We start from the raw sequence: 14,626 nt of genomic DNA on the forward strand, positions 1-14,626 counted from the left end.
GTGCGGGTGGCACATAAAAGACACCATTTCGAGCGTGGCCGTTTTCGTGCGGGTGACACGTAAAAGCACCCACTACACTCTCTGAGTGGTTGGCGTTAGGAAGGGCATCCAGCTGTAGAAACTCTGCCAAATCAGACTGGAGCCTGGTGTTGCCATCTGGTTTCACCAGTCCTCAGTCAAATCGTCCAACCCATGCTAGCATGGAAAGCGGACGTTAAACGATGATAATGATGATGATGATGATGATGATGATGGACCTCCATAGCCATTTGTTGTATATAAAAATATCCTATTGTATTTTTATAATTAAATATTATTAGGAACTGTATAAAAAATTAAAATATTTTGCATAGGCGCAGGAGTGACTGTGTGGTAAGTAGCCTGCTTACCAACCACATGGTTCTTGGTTCAGTCCCACTGCGTGGCACCTTGGGCAAGTGTCTTCTACTATAGCCTCGGGCCGACCAAAACCTTGTGAGTGGATTTGGTAGACGGAAACTGAAAGAAGCCCGTCGGATATATGTATGTATATATATATATGTGTGTTTGTGTTTGTCCCCCCACCATCTCTTGACATCCGATGGTGGTGTGTTTACGTTCCTGTAACTTAGCGGTTTGGCAAAAAGAGACCGATAGAATAGGTACTAGGCTTACAAAGAATAAGTTCTGGGGTCGATTTGTTCAACTAAAGGTGGTGCTCCAGCATGGCCGCAGTCAAATGACTGAAACAAGTAAAAGAGTAAAAGAGTTGTAGAAATATCGATTCATTGCACATAGGTTTTATCAACAAAATCTTATTGGGCCCCCTTGTGCCATATAGACCCTGGTTGAGAACCACTGCTCTAAATGAAACCAGTAAGGGAATATAATTTAGGCTTAGTGGTAGCATTGTGTTTATTTTATTTTTGTTTTGTTTAACTCTTTAATTACCTGGTATATTTTTACCTTCAGGTTGTGTGTAAAAATAAAAGAGAAGGAAAACAACAAGCTGCACAAGCTATATTGCAGGTATGTTTTGCTGTGTTGACAATTTATTTAGAAATTATACTTAATTTTTCTTTTTCTGAACGATAAAAATTGTTTGTGTTTATTTCATTAATGAAATTTGATACAACTTTATATATAAGATAATTCATAAACTTGTTATGAACATGTTCATTGTATAAATTTCTAATGCAAAATAAATACTTCTACATCTCTATACCTTGTCAACTCTTACTTATACCTCTTAAAAGGATTAACCCTTCACCATTCACATCCTATCAAAAGTAATGCTTTTTTATTCACATTGTTTTGAATTAATTATGAATTACCTTGTAGCTATCAGATTTTGATACGGTAACTATTAATTTTTAGAATTATATTATAGGGTTGGTGTGAAAAGCCAGTTTGAACATAAACAGACAGAATATTTTGGCCGGATATGGCCAGTTTAAATGCTGAAGGGTTAATATTTTAGTTCTTTTTGAGCAAGTAGCTTTATGTGTATAGTAAAATTCAAGTCCTCATATATTCAGTTGACTTTGGAAACTATAATACAATTATTTGTACTATGTACTTGTTATTTTATGCGTATTTAATCACAAAGAAGAATACTAAATTTTAAAAATATTTTTCCAGCGTCTCCATCCACATATTACCAGTTGGGGTTCTTTATTACGGCTGTATGGTCGAATTTCATTCAAAATAATCCGTGAAAAGAAAGTAAGATATGTTTCCTTCTTGATGTTTCAAGTTTTATTTATTATTCCATTAAATACATATTCTTCATTGTTTTATATTTTTTGTCATACGAAAGAAATCATTTCTAGACAAGCCATACTTTGTTGGCATCAACTCTGACAGCCTCATAATTCCTGTCAATTGAACTATTTACATCCGTTTGCCCTCAACAAATAGCATGTTAAAGAGTACCATAAATAATTAAACATTTCTGTTACTGAATATAGACTACTTCAAATAATAGAGGAAGAGTTAATTTGAACATCTATTTTTATATAGTAATTATTTAATGGCAATAATTAGTAAGTTAAGAATATAAAATAAATTAAGATATCAGTAAATAGAAAAAACTTTTTACTATAATTATTTAGAAAATTAGACAACTAGATAGTTTGAATCAGTGCTATTTTTCTACCACTTTTATTCCTTATTGTAAATGCTTGTTCATTTATCAGCAGGACTAATAAATATACAAGTATTGAGGATTAGAAGAAAAAAAAACTTTGTAAATGAGAAAAGCTTGCCAAGCAAATTTTATTTTTTTATAGGCAACTGCATATATCTAAAATTGGATGGTATATAATGTTTATGTTTTAGCATGAGTACATTGTTAGTTATCAAATTGATCTCCGGAGCAAGTTATCTTTGGCTGAGCTAGTTAATTAAAAGGATCTAAATTGGTATGCCATCATCCCCATTCTTTTAACATCCATTTTTCTGTTTTCTTGGGTCAAACATAATTTGTTGAGATAGATTTTCTATGGCTGGATGCCCTTCCTGTCATCAACCTTCAAATGTTTCCAAGTAAGATAATAACTCCTTGTCTTCTGGGCATGTTTTCATGGAAGACTGGAAATCTCTCTCTCTCTCTCTCTCTCTCTCTCACATACACCACTTCTTTCAGTTTATGTTTATCAGATTCACTCACGTGGTTTTGATTAACCCAATAATATTCCTTAGTCTCAACCATTCCAATGGTATTTCATGACCACTTATCCCATCTTACATTTATGAAAATATTTTCACTCTTCTCATATCAAAGTTAAATGATTGATGTTGGAAACAACATTCAGCTGTATGCCACTTACTATAATCGATTTTATTACATATTCTAATTAATAAAATTCTTTCAGATTTATTAGTAAAAGAAATTGCAGAGACAACATTTACAAAGTATATATTTCATTATCAGACTCTTGTTACTTATGAAAAATTGTATTTTTCAAATTATGTCTATAATTTCATTTTTAAAACATCAGATTCAGCAAAATGAATTATAAGAGAATTATAAAGTATTTCCATAGCTGTCTTGTTTTGATATTGTATAGACTCCCATTTAGGATTCCTCTCTGGAATAATAACCTGTCAGAAGACTGAGTTGTCTTGTATTTATTATTTCATTCTGTCAACACTTTAGTTTCCTAAAGGATTTTTTTCTGCATTATTCTTTTTCAGGAAGAAGAGCAGAGCATTACTGAATTACAGTCTCAGGCCAAGTCCAACAAACCCAATACAGCAGTGTTAGAGAAACTCAGAGAAGAAATGCGCAAGATTAAATTACAGAGGGTCAGTATTTTGCAATTCTCGAAATATCTGGTTGTTTGATGTAATTGACAGAGTCCCCCGATCCCTTATCAAGTGGTCAATGCAGAAACTAGGGATAGATGAGTGGTTAGTGAGAGCTGTGCAAGCCATGTACAGGGATGCTGTCAGTAAGGTGAGGGTTGGCAATGAATATAGTGAAGAAATCCGGGTAGGGGTCCACCAAGGATCCTCAGGCCCCTCTTATTCATCATAGTCCTCCAGGCAATAATGGAGGAATTCAAAACAGGATGCCCCTGGGAGCTCCTGTATGCTGATGACCTTGCTCTAATAGCTGAGTCACTATCAGAACTAGAAGTTTCAGGTGTGGAAGCAAGGTTTAGAATTGAAGAGCCTTAGAGTCAGTCTTGCAAAAACTAAAGTCTTAATAAGTAGGAAGGCAGAAAAATCACAAATCCCTTCAGGTAGATGGCCCTGCTCAATCAAATGGCATCAGTAGAAACTCCATAGGATATCATTCTCATGACATTCCAATATCACCACTCCCCCCACGACATTCCCATATCATCAACTTCACTAATACATCTTAGCTACAATACTGTTGAATCTACCAACTTTTAGTGTGTGTGTGCATATACGTGCACACATACAGATCTACATACATTTGTGTATCTACATGTCTGTATATGTGTGTATATATCTGTGTATTAAAACGAGTTTTGTTTGTGAGGCAGTTTTGTAATACAGTTTTAATTTTGGTTGGTACATTGATAGTTGGCAACTGCTGTGGATTTATGTTTAATTGGTACATAGATGTTTATTATGTAGCTGTTAACTTACTACAACTACAAAAGACTCATTGACATCCATGTATTATATAGTTAATTATGCTTGACCTTTATTGGTAACTAATAGCTATTTAATAGAATTCTTCCAGTTAAATGAGTGGCTACTTTTGGATCTAAATCAGTATATCTGTTTGGAGCCGTTGGCATGAAATATATTGTAACTATCTTGTATAATATTTAAGAGTATCATTCCAGTTGTATAATAACTTTTCTGTTATATACTATAACTAGTTGTATGGTTAACTTACACGAAATGTTCAATGAAAAATTTGTTTATGTGGGCCTGTTAAAATTCAATAGCAAAAGCATGCAAGATGATTGTTTTGTTATTTGAGCAGAAAATCTGTCTCGCAGATGTCTGCAAATATGATGTAACAATCAATAGTTGTCTAAACCATTCAGAACAACTTTTTGTTGTTTAAAAACCTGAATACATTACATACATTACTAAAAATGATTTCATTAATTCTAAAAATAAAAGAATTTGCCTAATTTTGTGTAATGAAATTTAATTATGTTTTTACTTTTTGCAGGAATCCATCAAATCAAGAGGAAAGTTGCGGCTTGAATCAGCTGTCCCTGTAGGAAACGTGTCAGGATTAGACCTCTGATACTAGTCCTTTGTTTACAGATGTTTGTTAATTTATGCTATCAATGCACTTAAGATTACTCTGTTGTTTCCAATTTTAATGCTTGTAGCCAATTGTTTCTCTCTCCCTCCTCTTTCACACCCACACACATTCTCTTTCTTTCACCCACCACCAACTTTGACTTGAATGTCATTCGAAGAAAAGTAATATTGAGTCAATGACTTGGTCATTTTTCCATTACTGCACTCAACTATCAATCTGATCTTCCACAAAAACACTACCCATTTCTGTCTGTCTTAGCCATAGTTGTTTGAAGTGTGATTGAACTATATGGCGTCCTCAATGTTTTTCTTATTTTTGTGGGTGGGGGTTTACTTTTGAGGAACTTCCTACATGTCATCTTTAAAAAAACAATCTCTTTACACTTTCCAGTATCTTGCACTATAGTTGTCAATTGTTTGCATAGAACTGTTTGTTATCTCAAAATCCAGCAACTGTATCTTATATGTTATTTTTTTATTGCATTTACATTTACACTGCATAACTTCAATTAGAAATGTGTTGATGTTGTGTAGCTAGCCTTCCGCTGACTGAAGAGGGACAGATGTTTGTTTTTGATAAACTTCATTATAACTCTGGACTTTTACATGGAACTTAAAATGAAAGCATTTGCAGTCGGAGGATGAAGCACAATTGTTAATCCAGCCACCACTTCCTCCTAGCTCATCTAATTCTGTGTGCTCTCATTCATATATACAGAATAAGTGGGTGAAAAAATTGTGATAACCAAGGGAGGCAAGTACTCCTTGCCCATTCCATATTCTTCTATTACTGCCTCATTTAAATATTTGGATGTTGACATTACATATACACACATGGTTAGTTTCCCATCCCTAAGCTATCATGGTTAAAGTGAAACTAGCTAAAATTGGAGTAAAGTGATGATAGCCTTTTAATAATTTATCTCTCATATATCAGTTGTTGTGTGCGTGCACGCACGCACGCACACACGCACACATTGATCAATATTTTCAGATTCATATGTGATTCTTGTTAATTTAAAATTATCTCAACTAAAGAGGAAATCCAAGATTATGGTTGAATTTTCAAAGCAGATATATTTTATGGTTTATGGTGGGCTAACTCCTTCATATGCAAGCATACATAGTGTGTGTGTGTGTGTGTGTGTGTATGTAATCTCTTTAGTAGGTACATTTGATTTTATTCTTATGGCCCCAACCACAATATAAATTGTGACTCAGATATTTGAAGAAAAAAGTTTGCATTGTTCAAAACAGTATCATGTGAAATACTTTATAGCAGGCAGTCGTTTTGTTAGATTTTAAGTAGTGTCTCTTGCTCTAGAAATTGGTGTGTGGATATGGTTCAGTTATTCCTCTCAATTTGAAATGTAATCTGAGCAGAGTTTTTTTTTTTGTTTTCATATTTTAGCTTCTTTTTATACGTTTATATTTGTCAGGAATCAGGATTTAAGTAAAAGTTTTGTCTCCTTAAATTGAATTATTCTCATCTTGAATGTCATGAAACCACTTTTCTTTGTTTTTAATAGATTATTTCATTTCTCACTACCAGAAATATCTCTGTTCTGATCCAATTTTTTTCCTTTGTTGGTTTTTTTTTACCTACTATTAAGAATGTAAAAAGCCTTAGCATTTATGTGTCTTTCCTTGGAGGAAATCTGAAATCATTTATGCTGGGATTAGTTTAGTGAAGTTACATTAGAAACCATTTATTTTATAACTATTTTCACTTCATATGAACTTGATTTTGGAGTCAGTCATCAAAAATCAAAATGCTTTTTCAAGTTGCAAGGACATTGGCTAAATTATGCATTTACTACTCTTGTTTCTCTTAGTCACTTATTTTCACTGGCAGCTGAAGGTAATTAATGCAGTGAATAAACACTGATATCATCATGATCATCATTATCATCATTATTATCAATTAAGTGGCTATTTTTTAAGTCAAGTTTAAACCCAGAAAAATGAAGGTAATAAATGTGTGAACTAGTCAATTTTTAATTCACAATTACCATCATATTGTCTCTCCTTCCATTATTCCTTGGCATCTAATACTTATATTGTCTTAATATTGTCTACAGCTGCTATTTTACATGCTGAATATGAATTTAAATTCTTCTCTTATTGTTCCTTTCAGTGTTCTTATACCTCATTACAATATATTTAGCATACTGTAAAGGGACATTATCTTAAAACTCAGATTTAGAGGAAGTACACAGCTGTCATTGAAAATCCCTATTCATCAAAGTTATATTTTGTATCTATGTCAGAAATCAATATTTTTCATCTTTAAGACACTCAGGCGCTACAAATCTTCCATATATTTCTCTTTTCTTGCAATACCTTAAAAGCTGTTGTAATTCTGCTGACAACTGATCAGGTATATTTTTTGCTACAATCTCTCCCTCTCCTTACTGAAGATGAAAGACAGTAGCCAGGTATCCAGGTATGACAAGAATTTGAACTGTAATTCAAGCTCTAATTCAATGGCTCTAGGCTGTGCAATGTTCCTAGTGGATTGCCAGTGTCATCAAATAGTGTTTCTGTGATAATGATAGCAGTCTATCATCAAATGAGATCTCTCTGCAAACCTGACAGTAACATATCTGCAACAGCTGACACTAAAAGGTTTTTGTGAATATTAATGTGAAAGAATTATTTGAATTATCAGTAGCTGCAAAACAAGAACTTCTCTACATTATAATCTTCCCATTCATAGCACATTCTTTTGCGAAGCTATAATTTCTTTGTCAAAAGCTTTTTATTTCGCCTTTCCTTTACAAGAATTTATGTCATCTTTGATCTGTTTTCTAATTTCATTTATATCTTAGTTGCTATTGTAAATATCAACTTCCTTTTTCTTTTATTGATTCATGCTCTGGCTCCACCTCCTAGAGTTTTAGTTGCTTGTATCAAACCTAGTACTTTATTTGACACTTATTTTATTGATGATGTAAGGGATGAAAGATAAAATCAACCTTAGCAAAAAGTGACTAAATACCACATGGTGATTTTGTTCAACGTGCTGATTTTGATTGACCATCCCATGCCAGTGTGTGTGTACACACACACATGCACACACTCAAACACAATATTATTGAACAGTAATACTCAGTATTCAACACTGCATTTGGTGCATTCATTATTTGTGGATTAACAAAGCTACCAATAGTTTCATGTGGAAAGGGTATCCACATTTCTTCAAGCAATCCATTTCAAAATACTGGTAATCGTCTCCATTTTTGGATGGAGACAATTATCAGTGTTTTTAAAGGACAGCTTGAAAAATTGTTGATACCCTTTCCACATGAAACCATTGATAGCTTTGTTGATTCACAAATAAAGTGTGTATGTATATATGTACATCTGATGATTTTTGTATATGCATTCTGCACAGTTACTCTTCTACTAAAATATAATTCTCAAGACTGCTTAACTTCCCCAAAGTGCTGCACAGTGGGATCAAATCTGGAACTATGTGGTAGCTAAGTGAACTTAACTATATAGCCATAGTCTGTTGTTTATCTTTTCTAGTTAATTGCTTTATCAAATGTAACACTCTCTTGTAAGAAGTTTACCAGTAGCATATCTATTGTTATAATGATTTATTACAATAAGCCATGCAATGGAATTGCTTTAGTGACCAATTTGTGATGCTTTATAGTACATTATGATAACAAAATATACCAAAGATTATCACAAAAAAGACCAAAAATGAATATAACCATAAATAGTTTTAAATGGCTGGTATGATTGTTCCACAGTTAGTTTTAGTTTAAACATCTGATATCAGATCAAGTGATTTGCTAAACAAGTACAACTACATAATCAATTCACTGATTTTACTTAATTAGCACCATTGATCTGCTTCTTCTATCACTGTGTCAATATTGGAAATATAAATGAGATTTGAATGAATTTGCTGAATGAAATACACTCAAAAGTTTTTAATAAAGTGAAATTTTAAACAAAAACCTACTTGTATTTGAAGAGGTGAGATAATTTCATTAAATTAAGAATTGATTAAATTAATTTGATTGTCATGCTTAAGAGGAAAATTTTATCTTTCTTAAAGACAGTGACAGTCTCTGAAGAATAGACAATATGAACCTACTTAATAAATAGAGGCTTTTACTTATTATGTAAGTGTGGCTGTACTGAATGATGCATGAAAATAGATTCTTAATGAACTGAAAATTTCCTCTAAGCTAGATAAAGAAAACAAAAATCTAGTGGCATTTGTTAGCAATTCACAAAAAATAGAAGAATGTATTTCAATGAATTAAGATTTAACTCTTAACATCCTGTATGGCACAAATCTGCACAACATCGTATGTCTTTTTGTCAGTCCTATGGTGCCTAAAACCATCTGAAATGAACTACTCATGTTTATACTTTTGTGGCTTTTGGAAGTAATCTAATCTAGAGAAGAAAACTTTAAAGTCCCTTCCACTATCATAGAAATTCAGTGCATCTAGTCATACTTAGTTAAAAACCATGCTGTTGTCTTAGCTCCACTAATGTCTTTCAAGCAGTTTTTATTAGCCTCCTGCTCTAACATGCCTACATCTAGATTATTAACATATAAATATAAATTATGCAGGTCTTGTATATTTTTATCTGTTGCAATATGTCTGCAGGTACAATTTGAGACACCAACCTTTGTGTGCACTGCCATTAAACCAAATTGTAACCTGTACGTTTCACAAGCAGCTAAGAGAGGGAATGTTTGATGTTTCATCATTTCTGGCAGCATCGCTAAAAATTATTAGCATGATAGATTTGGATTCACTCTTTTCTTTTTTTTCATTCTTTCTATGTATTAGAACTATTTCTTCCATGAGTTATCCTTTTGCAGTCTGTTGAGGAACTGAGAAATTGGAGATTATATTGATTCAGTAGGCTTTTATTACATAACTCTACCTCATAGTTTGCTAGCCTACTTGTCATTTTCTCTACTGAGGAATCATAATTAACAATAGAAAATATAAAAACGCAGCTGTGTAGTTTGTCTAAATTACATCTTGAGCAAATTTTTTTCTTTGCAAATTTATTAATTTAATAACAAAGGCTTTCTGAAAACTGATATCTTTATTCCATTTTGAAAACTAACATCTATATTCCATTTTGTAAACTAATATCTATAGTCCCTGTCAATCTTATGTGTTGTTTTGTTTGATTTTCATTTTGTCCACCTGTAAAAGATCTGCTGGAAAATTTCATTCTGTTTCTAAACAATCTTCAAATATTTTGCTCAAAACGTAAATGTCTTTGCACTAACATTCCATCATAATATAAGATCATGAAGCTATTTGGCTTACCCTTCAGTCTGTCAACATCCTTTGCTTATGTTAAGTTGCTGTGCTACATAATTCATCTCCGTCTTCTTTTACCGTTATATCAAGTATACTATTCTCTAAGTTAGTGACAATCTGGCATATATTTCAGTATTTAATCTCATGTCTCTTCTTTATTCCACTGTCAAAAAAAAAAAACAAAAAAAAAAAAAAAAAAAAAAAAAAAAAAAAGGGATGGGGGGACAATGTAATGTGAATGTTAAGGATTCTTCACTGTGAGAGATTATTAGAGAGACTTTGCTTGTTGGCTCACTAGATTATTGAAGATGTTGATCAATGAATTGTCACTCTGTAATTGATAGTAGTAGAAGGTCTAGCATAATATACAATTTCAAAATATATTAACAGATCAAATAAGAGTTTAAAGTGGTTTAAATGTCAGCATTAAGTTCTTTTATATATTTAAAGCAAAACTGGGTTGTCTATTATGATCAAAATAGCACCAGAATTCTGTGTAGCAGTAGGTCAGTCATATTTCTTCATAATCCTTTGCACTATATATATATATATATATATATATATATATATATATATATATATATATATATATATATATATAGATATATATATATATATACTGTTTTTGTGTCTTTTGTCTAAATTGTGTACTCTGATGCTGCCTATCAGCTGGTATTAGTCACTAAGTCCAGTTGCTGTACTTTTTCATCAATACAAATAAAAAGTAAGATATTTTGTTATCAATATTGATACAAAGAGTCAGAAAATGACCAGATAATAAAGAGCTAGTTGAAATATGTCACTGTGATATTATTAAACTCAAACAACAATGAAAATCATGCTATTCATTGGTAGAGTAATTTTTTTGTTTTTGTTTTTTAGATGTATAAATGCATCAGTCATTTTATAAGTTGTAACTGTAAAGATAAGTTGCTGCTGACAGCCTGCTGTATTCTGTTAACAGCAACTATATTCTGCCCTTTCCTGTCTGAGTTTGCCTTTGTGATAAACTAGATATCAACCTAGCTTCATTGTTGGCTGATTAGTGACCACAAAAGGCATCCATGATTCTTATACAAATATCCAAGTTTGCCAAACAAACAAAACAGTATTTTCCTCTCTTGCATTTTCTAGTATAGGAAAGTAGATGTGAAAGAAACACAAATTGCAAAATTTGCTTAGCTGAAATTACTAATATGTGTAAGTGTTAGTGAGAGTATTATTTCTAACTGATGATAAATGCTTGTCTAGCATGATCTTACAGCACTCCATGTTTACTTTTTTGAGGAGTAACATATAAACACTGTCTACTGTAACTGAAATGACACACAGTAGGTACACAGCAATATCTTATGAAGTAAACTGTTTGAAAAATCATTGGAAAAAATAATTTTCTGTTGTTGATGGTAATGGTGAAGATAATAATTATGATTGATTGTGTGTGTGTTCATCATGACTAGTTTCTCTGTACAGTGTTATTTTGAAGGCAGTATTCAATACTTGTTTAGGATATAATTCACCCATACATAAGACACATCACTTTAATTGCATAGCCGAAAAATATACTTGAAATATCTGCTTAAACAAATCAATCAAATGTCTAGATTTGAAGACTTATCCAACCAATGCTAGCATGAAAAATCGGGTACTTCTCAAGTCTTGCAATCCCATGTCAGAAACATGGTGTGTGCATGCGCATGTGTGTGTGTTAATTTATGTGTGTCTGTGTGTGTGTATATATATATATATATAGCACTCTTTACTCTCCAGCTGCTGGAAAGTTTTGTTTGTTAAATACTCTAGTATTCCATCTCTCTCTTCTCTCTCTTGCTACCACAGTAAGGACTTTTAATTACAGAATCTAATTTGCTGAAGTGAATTAATAATATAGAAACTTAAATCCTCCTGGCTGGGTGAAAATACCATTTGCACATTAAATTATTTAATATACATATTTTGTGATTTTATTTTTTGGAAGGAAGGGTTGAAGAGGGGATTGTGATGCAGTAATAACTTCCCAGCTAATCTAATCCAAACTTGGTTTTGATTATCTTACTGAAACTGCTTCACTTATAATAATCACTAATGCTATAAATCTGGGTTTTTATACTTAAGTAAAAAAAAAAAAAAAAAATAATAATAATAAAGGGTGTGTAGTTATGTATCAATAGTATTTGTAAAATGTGCGTCTGCTTTGAATTTTAAGTCTTAGATTTTGGAAGACTGAGTACATAGAGTACAAACAATTTTCTACTATGGAAATATTGCTGGCCAAACCCTGCTGTCTGGTTCCGTTCAAAACCAATGAATGTTTCTTCATTGCTGACCACTTCATTAATCATTCAACTCTACCCTTTTTCTGACCAATCATTCGCTCTGAAGATCTCCAGTAAATGAGACAATCGCTCAATTAAGTTAAAGATTTTGCTAGCAAAGAAATCAACAAAAAAAATTATGTATATGTGTGACAATAACAATGAGTTCTATCTTGAATGTCTCCTCCTTTCTCTCCCCACCTCCTCTGTTTTTTTCTCTCTCTCGTCTTACACTGCTTAAAGGTTATGGAACATAACTTTTCAGTTGTAGGAGTATTCAGGAAGTTGGAGACAGTCTCCATGAAATTCAGCTGTGATCGTTACTTCTTAGCCGAACAATGCACTCTGTTTCATCATCATCACCACCGCCTCATGTTTTTACATATCACTTTGCCACATCTTTCTCTAGTGCATACTTTGAGGCGGGAATGATGAGGAAAATGAAAAGGTTTAACTTGTAGATCTTCCCATTTCACCAAATATCAGCTGGTGTATTGCGCCTGTGATAGGAGTTGTTGGAAGTTCACAGCTGACCAAGCTATTTTCTTTTTGCCAGCTCCATTCCATTGTGTATATATCTTGACTGCAGGTATTACTGTCTAAAAGATGATTCCATCATCTGAACAGATCAATGCTATATCATGGTAGTCAATATTGCACAAAATTTTTGTGCCAATTCTGGAAGTAAAAACAAAACAAAACAATATTACATATTAAAGAAACAGAATATTGAACAAATTGCTTAATAACATTTAATCCATTGTTTCATTTGTATTCTTCTGTCTATTTCCTACAGTATTCTGAGGAAAAAGAAAAAAAAAAAACCTCTAGTCGAATTAGATACCAGAAAAACTTGTTTCCGACATATATATATATATAATCAAGTCTGTTAATTCTTGCTCCAGTGTTAAGCTGTCAAATTAAAGATGATGTATTGAAGTTGTCACAATTGTGTTGATTATTTTTTTTTGTGTTGTTTTTTTTTTGTTTTCACTATTTTATGCAGATGTATGTTTTACATGCCTGTTTATCATATTGGTTACTGTAGTGCTCCCAATAGATTTACATAATTCTATTTTATACTATTATGGAGATGCATTGCATGGGAAGTGTTTTGATCTGAGACCATATGTCAAAATTAAAATGATTGCAGTGTGGATGACATTTTAGCCATTTGGAAACACGGTGTGACTGTTGTCAGTGACCAGGTCACAGTTGCAGGTGATGGAAATTTTGATGCCATCATCATCATCATTTAACACCTGCTTTCCATGCTGGCATGGGTTAGATGGTTTGACTGAAACTGGTAAGCTGGAGAATTGCACCAGGTTCCAATGGTTTTTTTGTGCCAGTTAGGTGACACTGACATTGACCACAGCTACAATTTCATTTGGCATGAGTCTTCCCAAGTATGGCATATCATCAAAGGTCTTGGTCACTTATCACGAAGCCCAATATTTAAAGGGTGCCTTTTACATGTCATTGGCACGGGTGACTGTTTTGTGACACCGGTATTGGCCACGACTATATTACATTGATCATATGACAAATAATAAATGTTTAAATAAAGTCAACAGTCTTTGTGTGTTACTGAATGGCTGATATGCATCTTCCATGCTGCAATTGTTTATTTTATACTAATCTTATTTCATTGATTTATAATTTTTATATATGATATGGTTTGAATATTAGCCTTAATCCTGACCTAGTACTGTAACTCACAGTTTAAAAATTAAGCAAATTACTTTTTATCTATTAATAAAACAAAAAATAAAGTAATAGTGTGGAATGCACTATGATTTGTTGGCGTGTGAAAGTAACCATTGTTATATGTTGTTGTTTAGCCTTCAGGTCAGCTCTGATCTTGGATTATATTACCCCAAATTTTTTTTTTTTAGCCATATTAAAAATGGGTATCATTTCAGGGAACAACTGTTGTGTGGTCTGAAAGATTTGGCTGCCATGTCTAACAAGTTGGTAGTGATTATATAAAGGCTCCCCCAGGATAATGTGTGTGTGTGTGTCATAATATATATATATATATATATATATATATATATATATATATGTGTGTGTGTGTATATATGTGTGTCGATAGCTTCCGCTATCTGGGCGACCAAGTTAGTAGTGGGGGTGGGTGCGCTGAAAGTGTAGCTGCTAGAATAAGAATAGCCTGGGCAAAGATTAGAGAGCTCTTACCCCTGCTGGCGACAAAGGGACTCTCACTCAGAGTAAAAGGCAGACTGTATGATG

General features: G+C 32.8%; 1 protein-coding gene across 1 annotated transcript in view; it reads left to right on the forward strand.

Moving 5' to 3' along the window:
* The window catches only part of LOC106876173 (microprocessor complex subunit DGCR8), a 78,956-nt gene extending 65,634 nt beyond the window's left edge, over positions 1-13,322 (forward strand). Inside the window, exons 14-17 of the mRNA XM_052967036.1 lie at positions 952-1,008; positions 1,621-1,704; positions 3,178-3,288; positions 4,646-13,322. Of these exons, the coding sequence (XP_052822996.1) occupies positions 952-1,008; positions 1,621-1,704; positions 3,178-3,288; positions 4,646-4,723 (330 nt within the window). The 3' untranslated portion in view covers positions 4,724-13,322. The remainder of the gene's footprint in view (positions 1-951; positions 1,009-1,620; positions 1,705-3,177; positions 3,289-4,645) is intronic.
* The last annotated feature ends 1,304 nt before the right edge of the window (positions 13,323-14,626 follow it).

The sequence above is a fragment of the Octopus bimaculoides genome, chromosome 1 (assembly GCF_001194135.2).
Source record: "Octopus bimaculoides isolate UCB-OBI-ISO-001 chromosome 1, ASM119413v2, whole genome shotgun sequence".
In the NCBI taxonomy this organism is placed as follows: domain Eukaryota; kingdom Metazoa; phylum Mollusca; class Cephalopoda; order Octopoda; family Octopodidae; genus Octopus; species Octopus bimaculoides.